Genomic DNA, 27511 nt, shown 5'->3' with positions numbered 1-27511 from the left:
TCCTGTGTTTATCTCTTACTGCTGCTCTGGTCATTATTTACATCATATTCTTTTTTTTTCTTCTGACCAACTGTGTCACATGGAATAAAGGGAGGAGGGAAAAGGGGAGGGAGGAATCCCACAATCAGTCACCAAACTATATTACACAATGGAAACACAGATTGTCCTTCCTCTATACATCACACTCAGTTGATTCTGCTTTCACAGCGTTACTTCCTCATTCAGGACCAGAAGAACTGCTGCTTCACTCATCCTGCTCAAAGAAAGTCACAGGTAGGTTGGTTTATATTTTATTTTTTATATTAAATGCCACAAAATGAGAATCTGTTGTTGACATGTTGAAGTTAGATATGGATTTATTTGTGTGTGTGTTTTATGTAATGTGTGAAGTTTTCTGGACATTCTGCTTCTATTCCAGTACTTTTCATTTGTAAAACTGCTTTGTCCGAATAAAACTGGGTGAGGCACAAATGCACTGCTCTGGTGGATAGGAGCTCATTTAATTGATTAAGGATATATTTGTAGTGAGACACAGGAAGGCTGGCAGGGGTGTAATGGGTCTATTTACTATGAACCAGACCACCAGCATACTGTGTGGCACTGCTTTCTTCATACTGTCAAAACTAAGAACGCACCATTGTTGATTCAGTGCACAATGGAACTAAAGAGCGTTTAAGCCGGACACCACCAGAACTCTCCCTCTAAGCAAACCATCGATACCGTGAATTACTTCCTGATTCTTACATGGATTGCTTCTGGTATATTTCCACTTTATGCCACTTGTTACTTCAACTTCAGGCCATTCTTCAGCTGGAGTCAATGATTGTTCAGCAGATTAAAATACTGCACAGTAATCAGTAATAATAATTCAACATTTTAAAATCTTTTAGTTCTCAGAGACTATTTTGTGGATTTTACTCTTATATGCTACTCCAGAGGGCTGCACAGTGGTTCGATGGTTGGCGCTGTTGCCTTATAGCTAGAAGAACCTGGGATCTTTCTGCATCGAGTTTCCATGTTCTCTCTGTGCATGTGTGGGTTTTCAGGTTCTCCAGTTTCCTCCCACAGTCCAAAAACATGCTCAGGTTAATTGGCAACTCTAAATTGTGTGTGTGAATGTGAGTGTGATTATTTGTCTTTATGTGTAGCCCTGTGATAGACTGTTACCTGTCCAGGTGAACCGTCACCCTTAGTCAGCTAGGATTGACTCCAGCCCCCCATGACCCTAAGGAGGATTAAGCGATGTATGGATGGATGGATGGATGGATGGATGTCTAGAGCCAAAACTCTCAGTGGTTGTACTCTGAGCTGGTTTCAGCTGAACATTAGCAGAAAACCACACTTTCTTAGCAGCTGCACATTAAAAGATACTTCATAATAATGGATGCAAAAGCTGTTTGAAAATAGACGACCTTTTCTTTCAAAAAAAATAACATTTCTAAGTGACTTCAAACTTTTGAATGATTGTGTACATGACTTAAAGTTGCTCTATTTTAGCTGAAATTGTCCTGTATTAGCTAAATTAGATATTAGTTGAAGTTGCTCTATGTTAAAGTTGCTCATACCCCATAATGAGTTCAATCAGTAAATAGAAAACCAAGCAACTCCAGTGATACTATTTGATGAGTCACTGGGAATGTTTATGAGGTGTTATAAGCTTCCAAACCATCTTTTGCTGACATTTGACATTTGATAAAATCTATTTTCTCTTCTTGGTACATTTTTCTTTAACATCACCAAACATATGAAATGATGCTTTAACATAACTGTAACTCTAGTTAGCATCTCATAAAAATTATAAAGCAGCAAAAATGCTGTACGGTGCAATAGGGAAAAAAATAGTAAAGGTGATGTGTGAAGTTAACAGTATGGCAAAAAAAAATCGTTTGTATATAGTAAGAAAACAATTGAGGAGGCATGGATAAGTGCACAAAAGACATGGTTTCCAGAAACACAAAGATATGAGCGGCATATTTTCATTTAGAGCTCAGGAGTCTGATGATCTGGGAGAAAAAACAAAACCTGGTGGTCTTTTAAAACCTCTGTGAAGAGTGATGTTCTGAAGCATCAAAGCAAAAAAGTTTCTCTTCTGTTTCCTCATGGCTGGTGGAATATGACTCACACAGGATTTATATTTGTTGCACCTGCAAAATACCACAGAAGAAGTGAAACATGCATGTGAAAAACCAGTGTTTCTCATTTCCACACCAAAGATTTTCCACTGTCAAGCCAGTTAAGATGGGAAATGTGAGGGAAGGTTTTAGATTGAAACTCTAAGACCCTCCCAAAAGCTGTGTTTTGTTTATTTACTTATTTATTAATAACCTTTCTTTGACTTGGAGAAATCTCATTGAGATTAACAAACCCTTTTTCACCGGAGTCCTGTCCAAGATAGTCCTATTTATTATTTATTGTAATTTGATCTTGTGAACAGAGAGAGTAAAGGTCAGCACTTTTCTGTGCAGTTAGAGAACAAATGTAGATGGGCAGTAGTCCAAGTTCTCCTCATTTATGAAAGAGAACCAATGACAGATCCTTCATTGATCAGCTTGCCCATCATAATCCACATCTCTCATATTCAGTAAGGACTTCTGAAGATGGATAAAGGAGAAGATCCAGCTCCACCCTACACCGCCAACTATGGAGCAGCGCCTCCACCAGGGATGTACCCTCAGCCGGGCTTCGTCCCTGCAGGAGCTCCCCCTGCTGGATACCAGGCAGGTCTGTGGTCTCTGCTTCAACATCTGTCACACAACAAAACACACATGCCATTGTTTTAATGTTTTGTAGAGCCAATACAGAAACACAAACTATGTTGTGGTGGAACAGGAGCACTGTTCAGCTTAAAAGTTGGTCAGATCTGGTGGAGAAGGAGGAAAGGAGGATGGTAGAGGAGAAAGACTGTGAGAAATGAATTATGTTGCTAAACAGCAGTATTTGGCAAGGGCATGGGTTTGGTCTCAACATTGGTAGGGACGATATAACAGCATAACCTGCATGTACACTTTTTGCTGGGGACGGGACATTAATAAGACCAAACAGATTGGGTGAACGGGGGTCAGGGCTACATTTCTCACAAATATGAACCTAATTAATTGATAAGCTAAATGATCAATGCAAAATAAATCTGTATTGACTTATACTAACTTTCATGTGTATTGGTTCAGGTGATACACCATTCGATTCAAATCTTTGTTTTCAAAAACTACTAAAGAAACATTTTGAAAACTTCCAGAATAAATGTCTCAATTTTATTAGCAAATTTAAATTGCAATATTTGAACATAACTTAATTTATATTAGCATACACAATAAATACATGCTCTAGCCTTCTTTACTTCTAAACCAGGCCGTTTACAAGAAGAAAAGCAGCAGCATGTGTTTTTTTTACTGCGGTCAAGCCAGCCGCCTCTCGTTTCTCCGTAGTCAAGCCAGCCGCTCCTACATTTTCAGTGCGCTCTTACCGTCAGCTTACGGTAAATGCACGACCGCGCATCAACTATTTCCGGTTTAAAAAATAAAGCGCTGCATTCGCAGATGTATTATACAGCGATGTTTTAAGTAACTGACTCAGCTTAACTGTTAACTATCGAATTGTACGGCTAATATTTACACTAAATAAATAGCTTGAAGTATAAGAATCTGAAAACTTGTTTATCTATCTGTCTGTCTGTCTGTCTGTCTGTCTGTCTGTCTGTCTTAAAAATTGTGAATTCAAATAAAAAGTAATGTGTGTCATCCCGGTGATCTATTAGTGTGATAATAAAATAAACCTCAGTCGAAAAGTCACATGATCTGGACCGAAATGAGAAGACATGCTGATATTTACATTAAAAAATGTTTAATTTTTTGCTTTAAAATATTTTAAGCCAAACTATTTCTTCTTCTTTGGCGTATGCTGACCAGGTAAGGTAGCATTGTGATTCTGCATTAGTTTGGGGTCAATATGGAAGGAATTAAATTTTATCATTCCAAAATTTAGGACAACGAGGAAAGGTTTTTGTGTCACAGTCAAGGGGTCGAGACTGTGGAACAATTTGGATACAGAACTGAAGCAAAGCCTCAATATTGTCCAGTTTAAACAGAGATATAAACAAAAAGTTTTTGGAAAGTATAAAGAACATATAAATCAGTAGGAGTATCTGGCCAAAGGATTTAATATTTAATATTTATTTAAGGAAAGTATAAAGAACAAAGAAATCTGTAGGGGGAATTGGCCCAATGATTTAATATTGATTTAATGATGTGTGTGGTGTGTGGGATAGCTGTATGTTATTGCCATTCAATTTTGGTTATATAGAAATAAAATTGCTAATAAAGTAACCTTGTTCGGGGTGGGATTAAATAAGTTTTGTCTTCTTCCCACTCCCTTTCGAACATATATGATTTGTAAATTTATGTGATGCCTTGTTTCAGCTGTGGTTTTATTTTGTATAAGCTGCATTAGCTGTCTGTTAATTTTATGTTCGAAATAAATACTTTTCATTTCATTTCATAAGTCACATGACCTGAGAGCTATTGAGCTAAAATGCTAATACTTACTGTAAAAAAAACTGTTAAAAATCAATAATGTCCTAAAATCAAATATAAATTGCCGTATGTTGACCATACTTAGTAGCACTATCATTCTGCATTAGTTTGGGGTCAATAGGTCACATGACCTGAGAGCTATTGAGCTAAAATGTTAATACTTACTGTAAAAAATTAATAATAAATTCATAAAGCATTCAAATGTAATAAAACCTGGTGTGTCTTGATCACCTTTTATAGTCCTGTCAATCCTTATTGATTTGGAGTCTCTAGGTCGCATGACCTGGGAGCTATTGAGCCAAAATGCTAATATTTACAGTTAAATATCAATATAAAATATGCAAAGTATCCAGATGGAATAAAAAGTGCTGTGTCTTGATCACTCTATGAGATGCTCTAATCCTGCATAGATTTGGTGTCTGTAGGTCACATGACTTGGGAGCTATTGAGCTAAAATACGAATATTTACATATTGAAATGAATTAAAAACTCACTAAAAGTCAAGTCATCAGCCAATCAAACACACGTTTGATTGGACCGGCACATTCAGCAAGTGAAAAGGGGTAAATGTAAGTCTGAACCTGGTCTGAACATAATGAAAATAATTCACTTAATAATGGTAGGGTCAATTCTATCCTTACAACATATGGGAAGACAATCAAAATTACCTATATAACTGAACTCATTATATAATGCAAATAAGGTTGCTTAAAAGTTGGTGGGGTCAATTTGACCCTCTTGAAAAGTTGGTGGTGTTATGTCCCTACCGTCCCTATGCAAACTTACGCCCTTGGTATTTGGACAAACTCGGAGTGATGAACAACATACATCCATATGACCTGGAAGATCAGGTTTGGATTACAAACTCTGACATCTCCTCACAAACTGGGCAGAGTAGATGCACTTTGACAGAGATTATAGAGTAGATATAATCCCTGTGAGCCAAAATGCAGCAGGTTGCAGGATAGAAACCTGTAGCTCATTGCACTGTAAAAATAAAACTGTTATTTATATGGTAAACAGAACGCTCCTGTAAAATTATAGTTAAACATCTTTTTTTCATTTACAGTAAAGAAATGTATTGATACTGTTGATTTTATGGTTACAAAATCTGCTTACTGGAAAAAAGTTTTAACCTTTAAAAAAGTTAGTTTTATTTGAAAATTTACATGAAAATATCACATAAAATAAAGTTTGTGTGACCTATGACAAATATTACAACATCTTTCCATTATCAGCACAACAGATAGTGTATTTTATATTTAATTTATCATGTGTATATTTAGCAATGATGTACTGTATATGCAAAGACTCTGGTTATAGCTGTCATAAATATTAAAATATTTCTCCGTTATTAAAACAAATGTACATCAATGTGATTGCGACAAACTGTATTTTTTTACATGAAATAAATGCAAAAAATTGACTCATATAACTATTATGGCACATTTCAATTATCAGCACAACAGTATGTGCATTTAACTGTGAAAATTTCCATTCTGTTCGAGAAATAAATGCAAAAATTACAGTTTTGAATGTTATAAACAAATTAAATAACTGTGCAAGAGTAGCAAAATTTATTTTTCCAGAGATAAAAACTACAAAATGTCTTTTTCTCCTGATGAACTTATTTACGGTGATTCAGTGTTATATAAACTGGAACAATCTGTTTTAGAGTTCAGAGATTATTACCGTCATGGATTGATAGTTTTTCACTGTAAAATTTACAAAAAAAATTTACAGTGTAGGATAAAGATGTTGAAATACAACATCCCATCAAAGCACACCTCAAATGAAGCACCTGCTACGATTCTTTGACTGTATTTTAATGAGGTTTTATGCAAAGGCAGCTGTGTTTTGGTAGGTGAGTTCTGGAAGTATTTATCCAGAACCGTCCTCCCCTGTTTCAGTGATTTCTGTGTTTTATCTGACAGGTCCTCCTTATACTACCCCCACCATGGTACCTGTTACAGGTGAGACAATCTGATCCAAGAGAATCCTTTCTGTCTTTGCACCATTTTTCAGGCCACATCCTGACACACTGGGCTGAAATACTGGCTTCCCTTCCAAACCGATCTGAAGAATAGCTCTGTTTGTGAGCCTCTGTGCTCCACAAAAAGCTATTGTTTAGCAGTTTGAGTATTGCTAACACATGAGGGACTTCTATTTATTATTTAATCTTTATTAGATTAGAACCATGGCCGTAGCCAGGTATGAGGTCAGCGAGGTCCGGACCTCACCTATTTTTTCCGAGTTTTTTTTTTTTTCGCCAAATATGCTCAACTGAATAAAACATAAACTCATAAAAACTTGAAACCTCTTTGTGAAACGTGCTTGTAAATTGTAAATTGTGGTAAACATCCATGAGCTTTGTGTTCTGTTTGTGCCTGTGTGCGTGTTGCGGTGAAAAGCTGTTTGATCAGCTGATGCACGTACCCGCAAATGCGCCCTGTGACGCGCTTGGCAGCGGGCCAAACCCCGTTCAAAAACTAGTGTTTTTATTATTAGCACTTTGTAGACCACATCCCCGCCCATCTACACCAAGATGACCACAATATATTTTTTTAGATAATTCGGCACTAGTTCGGCCTGTCAGATCATCTGATCAAAGAGTTTAATTACTTTTATCCACAGCGGAGAGCGCGTCCGGCGCTTTTTTTTTTTTTTTTTTTTTTTTGATAAGCGCCTGGCTCATCAGACAACATACAATGTATGTTGAAGATATTTCTAACCTTGCCAGTGACGACTTGTGTCTGTGAGAGGTCATTCTCAGCCATGCGAAGACTTAAGACATGGCTTAGATCTCCCATGTCCAACGACAGACTGACAGGCCTGGCGATGATGCATGTGCATCAGAAAGTGGAGGTGAACCGGGAGAATATCATTCGACAGTGGGATGCCTCTGGTCACAGGAGGATTCAGCTAGCCTTTGATGTAAAAAGTTGATTTGTTTTTTTGAAAAAATATACATTTTTGTTTGGAAAATGCTGATTTCACATCATTAAAAGATATTTAAACAACAAACATCTTGTGTGACTTGTAGCCTAAAAAATATATATATAAAAACAAATATTTTAAAAAAACATTGAAAAACTTTCGGCGCGCGCATCATGGACCTCACCTATTCCAAAATCCTGGCTACAGCCCTGATTAGAACAGATACAATGTACAGCGATAAACTGAAAACAGCTGTCGGATGCAAGATTTGTAGTGTTTATGGGTCATTCCAGAACTGGAGGACATTTGGGCTTCAAAATGTTGTTAAACCTTCTCTTTTACAGTTTTCTGCTCCATAGTCATCAATAATAGGTAATAAACTATCAAACTCTTGATTGGCTCAGCTTCCACATCAATGGTAGCATTTTTATTCCATGTTTTCTGTGTTGTTTGCTAACCCTACTCTAATCACAGTAACAGGGTTGCTAATCCATGCTAATGTGATCTTTTTCTCAGCAGTAGAAGCTAGATATTTAGCTAGCTGTTACTGCTGACCAAGAGGACAAACTGACTGATGGAAAACAGTCCAAAGAATGAGTCTGATCCTGATAATATGAGGTAGAGAGAGACATTCAATCAAGGCTGACAATGGATGAAAAGACGGAAAATAGAAGAGAGGACACAGCTTTGCTCTATCCATTCTTAACTGCTGGATGATGTTAATTCTAGCATTTCATGTGATTCACTGTTTTCTTCTACCGGCTAAAAAGGTTTTGCTAACATGTTGTGGGACACACATTTGATGCATAATAATTATTATTTAAAATATTATGTTGATTTTAAAAAAACTTTTCCGACAGTTAAGAGACATAAATGAAAGAAATAATACTGGAAAAATCAGACTTAAATTGAATTTTAACTGTTTTATTTGACATTCAGTTTGGTCATCAGGGGGGTGGAACAAAAGAAAAATGGCAGTTTAGGGGGAACTCCAGACTTATTTGGTATTTTTAAAAATATTTTTGAGCATTCTTTTTTCCTTTGTTTTTAGATTTGGTCTCAGGACAAGAACATTTACTCAACAACTGCACATTTTAGTATTTTGTTCATGGATTATTTGAACTTTTCTGGGTGTTCTTCAGTTCTGGAATGAACCTTATAGTGTTTATGCTAATTTGCAACACTTGTCTCCAGGAGGGTTTCTGTGAAATTCGGAAACGATGGCATAAAATGAAGAAAAACTGGGCTCAGCCAGATGATATAAAAGCAAAAAATAACTTGAACATGGTAGGAGATTGTTAAACTAGTCAGCAAAGAGATGTAGAAAAATCACAGAAACGTCAAACAGAAAAGACAAGAAAACAGGTTTGGTGTCTGATAAACTCAGAGTCGTGTGATTCATAGTATCTTTTTAGTCGGGTTGCGAAGACAGCTCCGCATAACTCAGCTTTGAGCACATCTCCTTTCTGGTCGAGAGGAGTAAGTTTGGCTTTTGACTCAACTAACCTCACGGCAACTCCTTCTTGCGTCTCCCAGCGAAGATAGAGCACAGTAGGAAGACTCACTCCCATCCGAAAATGTGATACCCATAGGGCGACCTATGGCTCCAACTGGTGTGACGCTTCTTTCGAACCTTATCTGTCCAAGTCTCACGTATTCTTCAAAGAGTCTTATGACAGCCTCACGGAGTCTTGGCGACAACGGATCATCCCAAGTGTCTTTGGTTGGATTGCCTATACTTGCTTCTTGGTAAGATTCCTGAACGAGCATGACTCCTTTCTGCTTTGCTGGTGTGGCAAGACCGACGGGGTCAAAGAAACAAGCAACCTGACTTAGAAGTATTCGACGGGTTAGGGGGTTTGGAGTGTTACTTCGTACTTCATTTTCCTTTAAATCAATCCCCATTCTCATCTTGCCTCGTTTCTTTGAGAAATTATGGATGTCATCACCCAAAGTTTGTCAGTCTCAGGTTCATAGCCAACACCCAACGCTTTGCTTTCTTCGTCTCTCATTTGGTTTGGTAATACCAAAGTCTTTGGTGCAGACAAAGTTGTCTCAGTGTTTCTGGAGTTAGTCGCAGTTTCTGACCTCCCACTTTGGCTTGTTATGACCCACGGTTTTCGGGCAAAGCCTCCAGCTTTCAAAATGCCTTCAACGCCTTTAGTGATGTTCTCAAGTGTCTCCATGTCATTGTAGGATGTCAATATATCATCGACATAGCTATTCTCTACCAGAATATGACATTCTTCAATCATGCTCGCAAACTGCGGAAGTTTTGCAGTCTCTCCCATGGCCACTTGGGCAATACAGCCGGCAGGTTTGTCTCCAATGTTTACCCTGATAACAGCGAAAGTTTGGATGTCATCCTCCGGGTTGTCTCTCCAGAGGAAACGATGGAGGTGAACTTCTTTGTCTTTCAGTCATACTGAATTATACATTTTCTTTACGTCACCTAGGGCGGCATACAAACCAGTTCTAAATCTCAGAAGGACACCTCTGATGGCATTGAGAACATCTGGACCCTTGTGTAGAAGGTCATTCAAACTCACCCCGAGGAACACTTGGCTGCTGTTTCACACGATTCTCACAGGGGTGGAAGACGAGGGTGGATTGGGAGCGACTAAATGGCTGATATACCACTTTGGTCCTTTCCAGCTGTCGAGTTCTTCTTTGGTGAGCTTAGTAGCAGCTCCTCTTGAGATCATATGATGGATTTGTTTTTTGTATGCGGTCTTCCAATCTGGTTCTCTTTCAAGACGTTTCTCAGTGCTCAGGAAAGTTGCCTCCACTGCACTGTGGTTGTCCGGCAGCGACGCAGGGTCTCCTTTCCATGGATAAGCTGCGTCCCGGTGGGGGGACTTGCTATGCTTGTCTGCTTGCACATAGGTGAGGCACTCTTTGATCTTTTCAATTTCTCTTTCCTCTCAGAGTGTCATTTCTTTGCCACCAGGGGGACATCTACCGCACTTACAGCCACCACATTGTGGTTCGCAAGCTGCATCAACACTGTCCCACTTGAACCACTCAAAAACTTCTTTGTTGGTAGCTGCAGTACTTCAGATCATTTTCTCTTGATCTTTCGCTTCAGATCTGACAGGTTCAGTTGGATAGACAAGGACTTCTCTGTACGCTCTTGCAGCTGATCTCATTAAGCATGCGAAGTGAGTCTCAGACTTGTGCACTTCTAGGTCTACTTCTTCAAACAGACCAGGATGAGCTCCACTGACAGTTATTCCTATAGGTCCATCCCAGAGAACGAGGTCTCCCACTACTTTGATGGGCTGTGGGACCAGACGACCTTACCTGTGACTTATCAGTAGGTCAATCTTTTCTGGGCGAACTAGGTCATTTTCGGGAACGTCAGGGAAGAAATTGAGTAGTTGCTGTGGTGTGACTGCTTGGTTCACCTTTGTAACATTCTTCAAGCCGTAACATAGGAGCTTGTGCTCTGCCACTGTACCCTTCGGAGTTTTTACTCTTAGTCTCAGAGTGTACCTTTAGGTGGCAACTGTCTTCTCCATTCCTGCAACTCCTTGGACAATCAACTTAATGTTTTCGCCTTTTAGCTTCAGATGCTCTGCAGCTTCATGAGAGATATAATTTGTATCTGAAGCGAGGTCGATCAGTGGTAAGACTAGCTGGCCTGAGTTGGTTGTCACAGAGAGTAGCATCATTACTACAGGGTACTCTTTTGGCTCGCTGTTTGTACTTGTGCACACTGTTGTTGAGGTCTTATTTGAGAAAGCTTCTTTGACTTCCACTTTCAGCTCTGGAGAGAGTTTGGCAAGAACTTCTTCTTGTTTTTCTGTCAGTCCAAGACCTTTCTTTTCAACTTTCATTTTACCTCGCTCTCCACTCTTTTTGTCGCTCATTTTCGTTGGTGGCAGTGGACAGAGCAAGTAGTCTTGGTCTGAGGACCCTCCTTTTCGACAGTCTTCTTTCGAGCACAGAAACGTTTGAGTGCAGCTGCCAACTTCATCATGGAGGTGCAAACATTTGAGGCATACTCCTGACTTTTTCCGTTGGGCCTTCTTCCCTGATAGATTGAGCTTCTTAAAGGTTTTGCAGGCGAACAGTTTTCGTGCATGACTTTCATCCCCACAGATTATGCATGAACTAGGTTGAGAGCCCTTCTGGATAAATGTGGCCTTGGTAAACACCCTTTTATCTTTGCTCTTTTCCTGAGACCTCTCAGCGTAGTCTTTTGAGCTGGGCTGCAGTTGGTCTAACTCTTCAAGAATGTCCTCCTGCTTTTTCAGGTACTCTAGCAAACAATCAAAGTGATTTCTAGGTGTTAAGCTGCTCGTGGGGTCATTTTTATGCGTTAGCCACTTTTCTTTCAAAGAGTCTGGTAGCTTACTCTCAATTGACTGTGCTACTAGCTGGTTTTTCACAGCATCTTCTTCCCCCAGGACTTGGAGGTCACGAAGAACCCTTTCCACAGCTTGGATTAATTCTATTGTCTTTCTGGGATTGTTTCCCTAGACAGGTGGCAAGCCATGCACGTCTTCGGAGATAAGTCGCACTATTTTTGGCTTGTTTCCATATTTGTTGTCCAAAAGTCTGAACACGTCGCTGGCAGATCCACAACTGGATAGCACAAGTTCTCTTTTGACCTTTTCGTCTAGACTTCCTAGTAGATGGAACTTTGTTACATTCTCCAATCCATGAGGGTTCCCCAGTTGCTGAAGGTCCTCCCATTCAGCTTTCCACCGGTAGTAGTCTCTCATGTTACCAGAAAATGTGGGTAGATGCACTCGCTCCAGGCTGATTTGAGACCTGAAACTGAGTGGGCCAGGGAACATGCTGGGAACGCAGGTTTACAGTATTTGGAGGTGCACCATACCTGAGATGGGTGAGAGTGTTAGTTGGGTTAGGCTAAGCTTCACATTTAGGAGTATGACTGTCTTCAGAGCAGGACAGGTTTTGGTTAGGAGAAGGATTGATGGACATGGTTGGCTCACTGGTCCGGCCTTCCTCGTCTTCATTATTTTTCTCCATAACTTTTAGTTTTGCCTGTTCTTTTTGCTCGTCTTCATCATCAGACCAAGCACTGCGTCGCCACGACCACTTATCCCACAATTTTGCATGTCGCTTTCTCAGTGCTCTGCTACAGTCTTTACGTTTCATAACTTAGCTTGAGGAATCATGTCTGTCCACTCAGTTAATGTTTCGGGGACTTCATAGAACTCTCGTTCCAGGCTTTTGTTCATAAGTTCACGATCCATCCTAGACAGCTGCAAGTAGTCAGTCGCTTCGGCCTGATCTAGAGCAGCATTAGCTTCTTTTATTATTGTGGCAATTTGCTCTTCAGCAAATCTGGTCCAGAAGCTGTTCAAGACGAGATGCTTAACGTCATCAAACTTGCGGTCACACTCAGTTGATTTTTCGTCAACCTGGTCTGCCTTTTTTTTGGCCTCTTTGTCTTTTGTTTCTCGAAGGGCTGTGGCATACTCAAATCCTGCATCCGCAAATCTGATATGATCTACTTTTAAGTTCCTCCACTCAGATTTTAGGTCCCTCTCATCTAGTGCATTTGCCCTGAAGCTTAATAATTGGCTCTTTTTGTGAAGGCGGTCTGGGCTGCAGTACGCTTCTGTTTGAGCCTCTCCAACTGCTCCTTCCTCTTTTCCTCTTCTACCATTTTGTCAACGTGCTTTCTTCTTGCTCTGCAAATCAGCAGGTGACTAGGCAGTGGGGGTGGGCTTTTAACTTGCCAGAGAGACTAACCAGTTTTCCAATGTATTTTCTGGTCTTCAGGATCTGTCCTGGCTTCAGAACTGGGTCACGGTGCTTGATTGGCAGGCCTCTGGTTTATGAATGTTCGATATTTTAAAATTCTAGCCCTCCGAACAGGCTTCGACAGGCAGCACACAATGACTCGTGTTTGTCACTTTTGCAGTCGTTTTATTTCAATTTTTCACAACAGCGACCACAGGTGACCACAGGTCATAAACCTGAAACAATACAGAAATAAAAGGAATTGCAATATATTAATTGTAAAGCTGTGAACTAAAGATAAAGGTAACAAAGCAATACAGCTTATTTCTGCTGAAAATAATATAACCGCCATCATACGGCCCCAAACCACCGCAGACTACATTACCCATCAATCATAGCCAAGGGCGTCAGTTTGTTTTTAAAAGTGGGGGGGACGGAGACCACAGCACTTTGAGAAAATGTCGAAGAACGGCGGCAAAATGCTACAAGCTGGACTTGAACTCACAACCACTGCACCAAAGGCAGAGGCTCAACCTGTTGAGCTAAAGCTATCAGTACATGCAGGAAGAGGGGTCTGTGGGCTGTTATAGTACTAATTCTCCCGGGCCGAAATTTTGCCCCTGTACGCCTCTGGTTGGAGCTTCCATTTGGCACGGGCGCAAATTTAGCATCTGCATGGTTTTTTTTAACCTCACGAAGGTGTGCTGCATGTCTGTGCAACTCTCGGCCGAGTGCGGATGCTGCGTTCAGGAGCGTCGGAATTTTCTATACTGCTGAAAATAACTGGGTTTACAACGGCTTACATGTGAAGAATTTGAATGTGTTGGAGACAAAATGACCCCTGACAAAAAGTGGGGGGGACACGTCCCCACCGTCCCCCCCTAAACTGACGCCTATGATCATAGCGTTCAAAATGGCTGCGCGAATCCGGGCTAACACACACATACAGCATGCTAAAAATACCAACCACCGCGCCGAAACCAGCCCTCTATAGAAGCCGCCCCTCGATCGCACATCACACAACCATCTGCTTGTTTAGTTTTCGTGGTAATACGCCAGTTATTTAGCACTGACACACAGTGCAAGACCGAGAGCACTCGCTAAATGCTACGCACGTTACCTCGTGCGTGCTACTAACTACATCGGTACGTGCTTACCGGTATAATCTTACCAATAGCGCCAGCACATTACTTTAAATATTCCTTAAGTAAGGCAAAACAGCAAACAGAGGCTTATGGCATATTTCACAGGGTTACAACTTCTACCGACCAACAGGCTGTGTGCTCCTGACGATGGGTTGTGATGAAATGACTGGCGATATACAAAACATATGGAATACAACTGCGCATGAGTGTACATATAAACCCATAATGAAACAAAATAAACCCATTTTTAAATTATTATAGAATACTTCAAAAGAATTGCATACCTTTACATTTTGCTGTTATTATTGTTTTTAACCAAATATTTAACATTTATAAATTTTAGTGCTTTGTTTTAACTTCAACCCAAAGAACCGAACAGAGACACTTAGAACTGAGGATGTCCAGTTTCCTCTGAAGTACTTGTGAATATACTACAGCTATGCAGAGGAGTTAAGTCAAAAATGTATCTCTATAGCACAGCTAAGCTACCGTGTGAAAGTAATTCATCGTCACATGACAGATTTAAACCATTTTTGGCTGATTTCACAGAGGGTTCTCCTTTGTTTTAACACTAGGTGGATGGATTGTACCAGATGGAGCAATCTGGGACTTAATTGCTCAAAAATCTGAATTACAAAACAGGAAACACATGGAGAGGCTAATAGAGAAACACAGCACGCATTGACAAACATGGGACTTTGTTAGCTGTTGAAAAAGGGAGTGCTTCAGTGCTTTATATGAACATGTCTGTGTCATTTAAAATACTAACTAAATAGCTTTGTCTCTAAATGAGCCACATTAATCTCCTTAATTAACAGCGCTGCAGTATCCATGTTTTATAATACCATACAGTTTTAGCTATGGTATTACATTAGTTTGTTTATTTTTCAGAATAAATAAACACTGTCGGGTCTCAGCCTTAGTATATATTATAGTCAGTTGAAATGTAATTTATAAATAATATGTAAATTACTTGGGTCACAGCACACTATATCCTAATAGTTACACTTGTTAGGTTAGTCAGTCATAATCATTTTACTGGAGGACACTTCATGTCATAAATGTATTATATATACACTCTACCAGTCAAAAGTTTTGGACGCCCCAGTTTTTCCAGTTTTTTATTGAAATTCAAGTAGTTCAAGTCCAATGAATAGCTTGGAATAGAACAAAGGTAAGTGGTGAACTGCCAGAGGTTAAAAAAGGTAAAGTTACCCAAAAATGAAAAATAATGCACATAAATGCATGCAGAATAAATAGTAAAATGACATTAAATTAAATTACACAGTTAGCTACATTGGCAAGTAAAATCTAACAAGGTAAATAGGTAATTTGATAAGTAAATTAGTTTTGAGGGTTAAAATTAAAAGTAAAAAAAAGTCAGAATTATCACACCAAAAAAAACAGGTAGGCAAAATTTAAATAACACAAAGCAAAATAAGACAAAACATTAATAAAACAAGAAAGAACATCTCAAATAAACACAACATATTACTGAATAAAACAGTAGAACTAAATAAAACCAAAATTAACTTATGCACATTTTATATATAAAATAGGATGGAACTTTGTGCTCTCTGTCCCTAACATGACCCTGAGACAGACAGACACTTGCTAGAGATAACATGGGAGTGAAATACAACTGTTTGTAAGGAAAACAAAGTTATGTTATTGTCCAGATGGCGCTTCTGAACAGACAAACCTGTCACCACATTTGTTAGTGTAACATAAACATGGCATGCCTTCCAAATGGTAGAAGTACCCAAGGCCAGAGAGACTCCTTAGAACTGATGCTACCAGTGCTCACATCACTGTATCATTTCTCTTGATCAGTAAACCTTATTCTCAACATAAGCCATCTCAGTCTCCAGAGTGTCTCTGAGTTTGCCTCCTGATTCTTCTTTCACCATCACAGAATTCCCTAACATGAACAATATTGTACTGCAGAAAGTAGTGTGTTGCTATAAAAATGGAGAGGAAAAGGCAATTAACAATAGAAGAGACAGACCATCACAACATTAAAAAATTAGGTTTTTCCAACAGAGAAATAGTGAGGAAAGTCAAGGTGTCTAGTATAGTTTTCTTCACCATTAAAGCACTCTCAGAAACTGGAGGAAACTCTGACAAGAAGAGGTCTGGAAGATCCCAAACCACAACAGAACCGGAACACCAGTTTGTGAGAGTAAACAGCTTGGTGATAGGAGCTCACAGGACAACAGCTTCAACCAACTTCATAGTGATTGTAGTAAGAAGTCTCAGTTTAACTGTGGAGAGAAGACTTGGAGCTGCAGCTTTGACAGGAGCTGCAGCAGAAAGCCATTCCTAACATGTCAGAATGAGAAAAAGAGGCTTGACTGGGCCATGAAACACCACCAATGGACTACTGAAGACTGGAAGAAGGTCTTATGGACTGATGGATCAACATTTGAAATCTTTGGTTCATTACACAGGATTTTTGTAGCTGTCCAGTAGAAGAAAGGACGGTTCCTCAGTGTGGACCATCAGCTGCCAAACATGGAGGACGAAGTGTGATGGTCTGGGGCTGTCCTGCTGGATCCAGGGTTGGTTCTTGTACAGAGTGAGAAGAACCCTGAACCCAAACAGCTGCCACAGCATTCTGCAGCACCATGCAGTACCCTCTGATATGTTCTAGTTGGTCAGGAGTTCATCCTACGGCAGATAATGACGCAGAACATCAGTCCAAGCTCTGCAGAACTGCCTTAATAAAAAAGAACCACATGGTTGACAACATGGAGTGGCAGCACAGTCTCCAGACTTAAAACCCATGGAGCTGGTTTGGATGAACTGGACAGAAGAGTGAAAGCAAAGAACCTACATTTATGGGAACTTCTGCTGCAGAGCTGGAAGAACTTTCTGTAGGATATGTAATTTCCATTGTGGAAAGAATGAGTGTGTTCAGCCGTTAGATCTGCCAAAGGTGCTACTTTGATGAGTCCAAAGTTTAGAATACATTTTAGTTTCTAAATACATTTTTTAAAAACTTAATTTGTTTATTTGTTCTATGCTTTCATTTCAGAGTACAATCAGACATTAACATGCAGAATTTACAATAAAAAAAATTGAAAAATTGGAGTATTCTAAAACTTTTGACTGGGGTCCTCGGTTAACGATGTCCTCGACCTAGGACGTTTCACTGTTACACCAGAACTGGTTACGTTGAACTAGTTGGTGAGTGGAGCGGATGAATACGTCGTCACCCAGTGCTATGAGGCGGCTTTGTTTACATTCTCCTGTTGTACACAACCTTGGATTGTGTTACATTTGCTAACTTTTTGCGCTTCATTATGGCTCCCAAGCATGACCAAGTAGGTGAAGTTGTAGAAAACAGTGCAACATATTCTGTTTTCTTCTTGTAAAAGGATTCATACATGCATGAAAGTCATTGGTTTTCATGATTTTTCTGAAGAACTGATCAATATCGTGATGACCCCCTGTGTGTGTATAAATATATATATGGAATATATATATATAAAAGAATTGCCATGACCAAACTGCTTCACCCTCTTATGCTGCATTTCCTTTGATTGCTTTCCATTATTTGTCTAATTCACCATTAGTTGCATTGTAAAAGGTGCTATACAAAGAAAGCTATCATTACTGTTAGCGGTTATTAAATACAGCAGGGATACATGGGCATTTCAAAAGGGGCACTGCAGCCAGCTTAAGCAAACATGCAGCATGGAAGTATTAGTTTTTATTTTTTGTGTTGTATGTGTCTCAGTCCAAACAGGTCATGTGATAGTAACTCCAGCACTTCAGGACATCCCAGGACAAACCGTGTGCCCCCACTGCCAGCAGTCAGTGACCACCATCGCAGTGTTCAAACCGGGCCTGTTGACCTGGGCTGTCTGCGGCGGCCTCGCCTTTGTTGGGTAAATGCAGCCAACACTGCACCAGTTCCAGTCTGTTATTGCTTCAGGTAAGAAGCTGGAAGGTTCTAACTGCTCTGGTGTCCATCTACAGGTGCTGTCTTTGCTGCTGTATCCCGTTCTGCATTGATGCCTGTAAAGATGTGGAGCACAGCTGTCCATCCTGCCACAATGTTATCTACATATACAAGAGAATGTGAAACCATCCCCTGAAAGGTCAGCTGAGTACAAGGGATGGGAACAAGTTGTGACGGCTGGGTTGAGAATGGAGGCTATGCTGTGACTCTCGTGAGATTGCCAGTGAGATTTCGGAATACAACATGGCGGCGCCCTGCTGCTGAAATAGAATTCACTCGTCTTAGCTCTTTCTCGAAAGAAAATTAAATTTAATCACCGCATTACTTGCATTTAATTATTGATATTTCCTTCCTCGAACTGCGGATTTGGAGCACCACCCACCGTGGAGGACCTCGAGCGATTTATCGACGGATATTTTTACAACTGCGTCATGGAAGACCCGAACCGCGACAATCCGTCTAAGAAGAGGAAAAACGACTCCTCGACTGATACGGACGACCTAGCTACAACGGACGTCCCGGTTGATGTCCTGGAGTCAATAAATAAAAAGTTAGATGTTCTCAGCGTCCTCCGCGACGAAATTCGAGACCTGAAGGTAAGTTTGGAGAACGCCTATCAACAGGTAAGTGAGCTCCAACTGGACAACGCGGAACTACGTTCTAACTTTTCCGCAGTTACAACCGAGCTGGAAACGATTAAAAGGGAGAATAAAGCGCTTAAAGAAACTGTACTGGATGTCCAGTCCCGTAGTATGCGGGACAATTTAATATTTTCAGGAATCTCTGAAAGCACCACAGATAATCCGGAGACAGAAATTAGGAAATTTATGACAACGGCTTTAAAAATTCCCCAGGAAACGGTGAATAATATTTCCTTTCACCGCGTTCACAGGCTCGGAGCCCGTAGAGCCAATAAATCCCGTCCTATTATCGCTAAATTCGAACATTTTAAACAGAAAGAATTAGTTAAAAGTAAAGGACGGGAGCTTAAAGGGACCTCTTTCGGAATGAACGATCAATTCCCGAGAGAGATAAACGAGCGGCGGAAGGTATTGTTTCCCATACTGAAGCAGAACAGACAGAAGGGGAAACGGTCTACCTTGGTTGTAGATAAACTTTATATCGACGGCCAACTGTACCGGGACCCCAATACCACTCCCTGGCTGTTCTGATCAGCATGGTGAAACGAAAGAGCTTTGTTTATTTACAATAAAATAATGTATATATTGTGTGTATATATATATGAAGGTATGTATATATGTATATGTATTTAATTCCTCTATGGCTACTTATAATAATGGCTCACTGTTTTATGTTTGACCCCCTTCTGTTCACCTTTTTGTCTACCTCCCCTCCCTCTACTTCCCCTAACCACCTAAACTCACACCTCCCCTCTCCCCCCACACAAACTCCCTATGTAAATCTTTTGTTTGTTATATATGTCGAGGCACCAGTGTTCTTTGTTTTTTTGTGCTCACGTTTGACATGTTTTACAGTCTTGTTATCCACACCCATCATAGATCTAAACCCTGCTGTACACCCATCCAACGTTATCAGCAGACTGAGTTTATTTCATAACATGCCAATATTAGTAAGCTGCTCACATAGCTATACATCCAAGGCTGAACTTAAACTGTCTATATGCATAAACTAACTCTGGTCTCCTGGAATGTGTGTGGCACTCGCTCACAGGCAAAAAGAATAAAAATCTTAGACCATTTTTCAAAATTAAAAGCAGACATTTGTCTCCTACAAGAAACCCACCTACAAAAATCTGAAGAAAAATTACTTACTGGCTTAAATTTCAATCAGGTTTATTCTGCCTCTTATAACAGTAGACAAAGAGGAGTCTCTATACTTATTCATAAGAGGCTACTTTTTACTTTAAATGACATAATAGTTGACTCAGAAGGCAGATACATTATTATCCAGGCAACTATATTTAATAAAGAATATACGATTGGGAATTTGTACGCCCCTAATAATGATGATCCGGCCTTTTTTCATTCATTTTTCTCTCAACTATCTGATTTAACAGCAAATTCAACTGTTATCATTGGAGGAGACTTCAACACAGTCCTAAATCCATCAGTAGATCGCTCCAATAACACAACACGTACAAGGCAATCTCAATCTGCTAAAGTAATAGAGGAATATATGGATGATTTTGGCCTTGGCGACAGCTGGAGACTAAAAAATCCAACAAAGAAGGAATTCACCTTCCATTCCTCGGTGCATCGATCATTTTCAAGAATTGATTTTTTTCTTACAAATAATTCTATTACCGAGAAAGCTTCTACAAGAATACACCCCATTATTATCAGCGACCATGCACCAGTCTCCCTCTCCTTACAAACTGACCTCACCTTTAAACCACCTCCTACATGGCGTTTTAACATCTCACTGTTAAAAGATGAAGAGTTCGATAAGATCATAAGGAGAGAGTGGGCAGACTATTTGGAAATGAATGACTCCCCAAACTCATCTCCATCTTTACTCTGGGAAGCAGGGAAAGCAGTACTTAGAGGTAAAATTATTTCATATTCATCTTATAAAAAGAAACAAGATCAAAAATTAGAAAAAGATCTAGAAGATAAAATTAAACAACTAACTGATGAATATACAACAAACCCAAATAATCAGATATGGACTGAATTACAAAATACAAAAATACAGCTAGATGAGATGTTATCCAAAAGGACCGAGTTCATAATACAACAACTGAGATACAACAACTTTGAGCATAATAACAAATCAGGTAAATTTCTTGCAAACCAACTCCAACGCAATCGGGAAAAATCTCTCATAACAGCGATAAAAGGGACAACTGGTGAGTATACGCAATCACCAGAAGAAATTAATCATATTTTCTACAATTATTATAGGAATCTGTATTCAGAAAATAACAAACCCAACCCTGAGCATATTGAGGCATTTCTCACTAGCTTAAATATGCCTCAGTTATCTACTGAACATAAAAATATCCTAGATGCTCCACTGTCCATAAATGAGCTGTCCAGTGCTCTAGACAGTATGCCTAATGGTAAGGCACCAGGTCCAGACGGTTTTCCGGCCGAATTTCTGAAGCACTTCTGGTCAACGCTGGCTCCACTGTTTTTTAGATTAGTAACAGAAATTAAAACCAGTGGTCACATACAGCCTCACATGAACACAGCAGCAATTAAACTTTTATTAAAACCAGATAAAGACCCGACCCTTCCGTCAAGTTATCGCCCGATATCACTAATTAACACCGACATTAAAATTATTGCAAAGGCCTTGGCATCTAGACTAGAGACAGTAATTTCAACAATTATTCATAATGATCAAACCGGCTTTATTAAAGGTCGACACTCTACCAACAACGTAAGAAGGCTCTTAAATTTGATTAACATGTCACAGCGGCAGGACAAAAAGGCAGTTGTCATATCGTTGGATGCAGAAAAAGCCTTTGACAAAGTTAACTGGTCCTTCCTCTTTGCTGTTCTAAATAAGCTTGGCTTTGGAGAGTCATTTATTCACTGGGTATCAGCACTATATGATTCTCCCAAAGCTACTGTCACCACTAATGGAATCGCCTCAAAGACTTTCACCTTACAGAGAGGCACCAGACAGGGCTGTCCACTCTCTCCTTTGTTATTTGCGATATTCATTGAGCCGTTGGCAACAGCTGTGCGCCAGGATGTCAGGATCCAAGGAATCCGCTCTGGGGCAACAGAACACAAAATTAATTTATACGCAGATGATATATTACTTTATTTAGAAGAACCGGCTATTTCATTAAGGGAAGTATTTAATTTAATAACTACATTTTCAGAGTTATCAGATTATTCCATAAATTGGACAAAATCAACATTACTTCCGATCACAGAAAATTCATGGAGTCCTGCAGACCAAGACCCTCACTACTCTTTCCCTACAGGCAACTTAAAATACTTAGGCATAAAAATTTCACCTAAATTATCTGAATTAACTCACTTAAATTTTTCCCCATTACTGGATAACATCACCAATGACCTACAGCGCTGGAACAATCTCCCTATATCTCTTATGGGACGAATAGCTACTATCAAAATGAAAATCCTACCAAAAATAAATTACTTCTTTGCAATGATTCCATTCAAACCAACGTCCAACTGGTTCCAGTCGCTGGACTCGGCTATCACAAAATTTTACTGGAATAATAAAAAAGCAAAAATCAGTCTATCTACTCTTCAGAAAAGTAAAGCCGAAGGAGGTCTAGAAGCACCAAATTTTATGCATTATTATTTAGCTAACCAGCTACAATATCTTATTCTATGGACACAACCTACCATAGATGCCAACTGTTGGTTAGAATTAGAACAGAAGGATTGCAATAGCATCAGACTTTCAGACATACTCTTTATTACAACATCCATCAAACGACATAACTGTTTTAAAAACCCAATGATTTCCTCCACCTTGACCGCTTGGTGGAAGGCATTAGAAATTGCAAACTCTAAATTGGAGCCCTGTAAGTTTTCTCCCATTTGGTACAACCCTGATTTTCAAGTTAACAATCAGCCGCTCCATTTAGCTGTTTGGGAGCAGAATGGAATCGCACATCTCCACCACCTCTTTTCAGATAATACGTTCATGTCATATACAAACTTGCTTCAAAAATACAAAATAAAAAACGGGAATTTTTTACATTATCTTCAAGTTAAAAATATTATTAAGAAACGAATCCCAACACTTCAAAGCACGCTCCGGCCGCCGGCATTAGCTGAAGCAATCATAAAGCTCTCTCCGACAACAACTAAAACCCTCTCTAAAATATATAAGTTACTCTTAAGCACTGATACAATACATTTACCTATTTCTAAATGGGAGTCAGACCTATCTATATCTCCGGAACCAGACTTCTGGACTCAAATTTGCGATAATGCATTTAAAATGACAAAACACACAAACTTACAACTCATCCAATACAAAATCCTCCATAGAACACATATTACTCAATATATGATGAACAAAATGGGATTCTCCGACTCCGACATCTGTCTCCAGTGCTCCCAGAACACTGCTGATACTTATTTTCATGCTCTATGGCTGTGCACCCCCGTAAAAAATTTCTGGACCAACGTCTCAGAAAAACTTTCCGCTATCTTAAACTGCAGGATTCCTCTATCTCCAAGTCTGTGTTTACTTGGCGACTTAACAACAACGGACCTACCACGCAAACAATCTCAATCTTTACTTGTAGCCCTCGCCATTGCCAAAAAAACAATCCTTGTTAACTGGAAAAATAAGCAATCTCTGAACATTAATCTCTGGTTGAACCTCCTAATAAATCACATTTCAATGGAGAAAATCTCTGCTTCAAATAAAAATCAGTTGTTAAATTTTATACAAACATGGTCACCGTATGTTAACTACCTTAACTTAAACCTGGTAACCTGACTCTGCCTGTTAGCGAAAACCACCACATCACCCCAATATATGTTGCTGCTTATGTATGTTGGCATTGTGTAACTAATGATTGTCTTCAGTTAGGAACCCAGTCGCTGTCAGCAGGACCGAGCGGGCCGTATCGACGACAACTCACAGTCAACAACTCCCCAGGATCCTCTGTCTATATGCATGAATGGCTAACTTGGTGTTACTGCATGCTTGGCTAATCTTCCAGGTGCTGTCCCCTGTGGCTCGATGTGGTTGGCCTTGTTCCCCGGGCGGCGCTCGGTTTGGGCGGGCGCCGGGTCGCCTCGGGGGCTGGGGGTCGTGGGGGGCTGGTGGCGTCCTGCGGGGTGGCTGCTTCTGTGGGGGGGCATGGTGGGCGGTTCGGCTCGGTCGGGTGCCTGGTTTGGGCGCCCGCCGGGTCGCCATCTGCGACTAAAAGTGTCGTGGATGGCGGCCCGGCGGTCGTCTGGGTCTGGCGCCCGGTCGGGCTGGGTCGCCTGTCGTGTTCTCTTCATGGGGGTGGCCGCTTTGTGTGGTGTCGTTGGCCTCCCATGGTTCCCTTGGCGCTTGTGGTGGCCTGGCGGCCGTCTGGATCGGGCGCTGCCCCCCGGGTCTCTGCTGGGTCGCAATGCGTCTCGGCCGTCTCCCGGTGCCCGCGGCGGGTGCTGTGCGGGGGTGTTGCCCGGGGGCTCGGGGCGGCGCTGTTCCGGCATGGCCTGTTGCTCTTCGGCTAGGGGTTGCGGTTCCGGCCTGGTGGGTCTCTGGGTGCCCCGTGGTACCCTCTCCTCTCCCCCTCCTCCTCCTTGCCTTTTTCCCCCCTTGCCTCCCTCCTCCCGTCTTCCTCCGCCTCCTTGTCCCCTCTCCCTCGCCCCCTCCCTCCTCCCTCCCCCTCGTCTTCCCGCTCTGCTGCCTGTCCTCTCCTTTCTTGTCGTCTCCTCCTCCCCCTCCTTCTCCTGCCTTCCGCCCTCCCCCTGGGGGGTGGGGCGGGGGATGGGTGTGGGATGGGAGGGCGGGTGCGGGATGGGGTGGGGGGGCTTGGGGGGCGGGGGGGAGGAGGGTAGGGGGAGGGGGACCGGGTGCGGTGCGCGGGGGCGTTCTGGCCTGGCCTGCGCCATCTGCCCGCTGGGGCGCCGGGGCTGGGGGGTGGGGTGGGGGGTTGGGGATTGGGGTGGGGGGGGTGTATGGGGGGCACTGGGCGCGCGCGCACCTCCCTCCGCCTGGCTGGGTGGGGCCCCGTTGATCGCTCCTCTTAAATCACTTCACAAACTTCGCACAATACAACTTGTAAATATACACATAGGGCACACAACATATCCCTCGGGGGGGGGTGGAGAGGTCATATTCCTACTCCACAATTCCCCTCCAATTTTAATGCACCACACTACCTGGGGGGTGGGTGGTTATGGGGTGGGACGTCATTAGACGGGATGGGCCCCAGTGCAGTGTTGTGCTGTGGCCCCCCGTCTATGCCCCCACCCTGACACTTCTTCCCCCAATTTTAACGCACCACATACACATTCACATTTTGGGCTTGCGGTGAGGCTGAGTGGGGGTTTCGTTACCCTGTGCTCTGCCTCACCGACCCCCCAATCCTAAGACACCACACATACTTGTATATACACTTGGGTGGGTCACATTCACGGTGCAGGGCGAGTATTCACCAGTTGGGGAACTGGTGAACTCAGTAACAGGGCAACTCACAATAGTTTTACTGGCGTGATCTCCGGGGCCTCTCCCTGCCGGGCCCGAGGGCCTGGGTTGTTGCGCCTCCCCTGGTGCTCCTTCCTCTCCCTCCCTCCTCCCCTCCCTCCCTCCCTCCCTCAGGGTCACGTCTCTCTGGGCGGCCGGAGGTGGGCTGGGCTCGTCTGCCCTTTCGGTGCCGTTGCCCGGTCCCTTGGTGCTGTTTTCCGGTGAGCGGGTGGCCTCCCGGATTTGGGTGTGGGAGGGGTGGCGTGGGTGGTGTGGTTGGATGGGGTGGGGTGGGGTGGCTGGGCGAGGGGTGGGGGGTGGGGGGTGGCTTGGTGGGGGGCGGGGGGGTGTTGGGGGTGGGTTGTGGGTGGGCGGCATGGTGGGGGAGGGGGGTGGCGTGGGTGGGTGGCGGGGGGTGGGACGGTGGGGGGGCGGGGGTTTGGGGTCTGGGGGCGGGGGGGTCGGGTTGTGGGGGGGACGGGGGGGAGGGCGGGTGGTCGTGGGGGAGGTGGGGCTGTGGGCCGGTGGGGCGCCGTGGGGGTCCGCTATGGCCCGTTCTGCTGCCCGGGCCTTGGGGCTCTGGCTGTGTCGGGGGGGGGTCGCTCCGGGCTCCTGGGCTGGGTCTCCGCTTGGTGGCTCCTGCGGGGGGGCTGGGTGGACCTCCTTGGGCTGGAGGGGACAGCTCCCTCCTTTTGGTGGAGGTTTTCATGCATGTCAGACCCACCACACCGGCACCTACCAAAACTCAATAGTGTGTGTTCCTCCGGTTGCTGAGTCAGTGGAGGTTGCTGGGTTAGTGTCTGTGGATCTCACTCTGCTCTATCTATCCTTCTTGTGGCCTCCTGACATCTTCATGATTGATCCGTTGGGACTTTGTCGTATTAGGTGTTTGTGAAGGGTTTTAGATTTGTAAATGGTTTTAAGGTATGAATTAAAGAGTACAAACAAATAAAATGCACCTTTTCTCTTAGAACACTGTCTATGCCTCACCTTTCTGTCTGTCCTGTGTTTGTTTTATGTTTCACTTGGGTGTGCACAGCCCTCAATGGCATAATGTAGAAAACAGCTTGAAATAAACATGATAGGTTAATTTGCCATGAGGGCCGGTGATGGTCACAGTCACAAAGAAGAAAAAAAAATTGCACATGAAGCTTAAGCAGTGGCACCATGAGTGGTTGGTGTCATTTTTTGAGCGAACTTGCAGACAAACAGAGAAAAAAAAAAAAAAAAAAAAAAAAAATAAAAAAATAAAAAAAAAATAAAAAAAAAAAAAAAAAAAAAGGACATCCCAGGACAAACCGTGTGCCCCCACTGCCAGCAGTCAGTGACCACCATCGCAGTGTTCAAACCGGGCCTGTTGACCTGGGCTGTCTGCGGCGGCCTCGCCTTTGTTGGGTAAATGCAGCCAACACTGCACCAGTTCCAGTCTGTTATTGCTTCAGGTAAGAAGCTGGAAGGTTCTAACTGCTCTGGTGTCCATCTACAGGTGCTGTCTTTGCTGCTGTATCCCGTTCTGCATTGATGCCTGTAAAGATGTGGAGCACAGCTGTCCATCCTGCCACAATGTTATCTACATATACAAGAGAATGTGAAACCATCCCCTGAAAGGTCAGCTGAGTGTCAGTGTTATTCTGTATCTTATTAATAGTCTTACTTATTCAAGAACATTCCTGGGATGTTGGACAAAATGGTCCAAAACTGAACTCCTGACTGCTCATTATGTGACTCTTTCCCGCTCAGTATGAATGAGAAAACCGTGGACAGTTATTTTCAGCAATCAGTGGAACCTTTGTAATTGAAGAAAGAACACAAACCAGCACACATGAAAATAAAATTAACTGCCTGCTGTAGTTATAAGTTGTTGTTTGAACAGAAGTGACTCCTGCTGGTTGTTGAACGTCTCACATTGTCTGCTGTGCATCTTTATGCTTCCTCTCTGCTCCAATGCCTCACATTGTTCCTGTTGTCTTTTCTTGTTGCACTTGTTTTTCATTTTTATGTTTGCCTGATTGAGTTTACACAGTTTTCAATTGTTTATTTTGGAAAAATGAAATCATTGAACGTAGTCTGTCAGAACATAATAAAGTGAGTCTGTGAGCTGA

At 42.0% G+C, this 27511-nt stretch overlaps 1 protein-coding gene across 2 annotated transcripts; it reads left to right on the top strand.

Annotated features, from left to right (window-relative positions):
* On the top strand, positions 1 to 27511 carry LOC127531600 (LITAF domain-containing protein-like). Of its 2 annotated transcripts, XM_051941274.1 has the most exons (5): positions 1 to 273; positions 2583 to 2721; positions 6464 to 6502; positions 18075 to 18225; positions 26896 to 27511. In XM_051941274.1, exons 2-5 carry the CDS (start codon positions 2598 to 2600, stop codon positions 26999 to 27001), a joined length of 420 nt encoding a protein of 139 aa, XP_051797234.1. In that variant the 5' UTR covers positions 1 to 273; positions 2583 to 2597; the 3' UTR covers positions 27002 to 27511. The 2 variants fall into 2 exon arrangements, with proteins under 2 accessions (XP_051797234.1, XP_051797235.1); XM_051941275.1 differs by lacking the exon at positions 6464 to 6502.

This window comes from Acanthochromis polyacanthus, chromosome 21 (genome assembly GCF_021347895.1).
Source record: "Acanthochromis polyacanthus isolate Apoly-LR-REF ecotype Palm Island chromosome 21, KAUST_Apoly_ChrSc, whole genome shotgun sequence".
NCBI lineage: Eukaryota > Metazoa > Chordata > Actinopteri > Pomacentridae > Acanthochromis > Acanthochromis polyacanthus.
The sequence above is the reverse complement of the archived record's forward strand: the minus strand, read 5'-3'. Positions and strand labels throughout refer to the sequence as shown.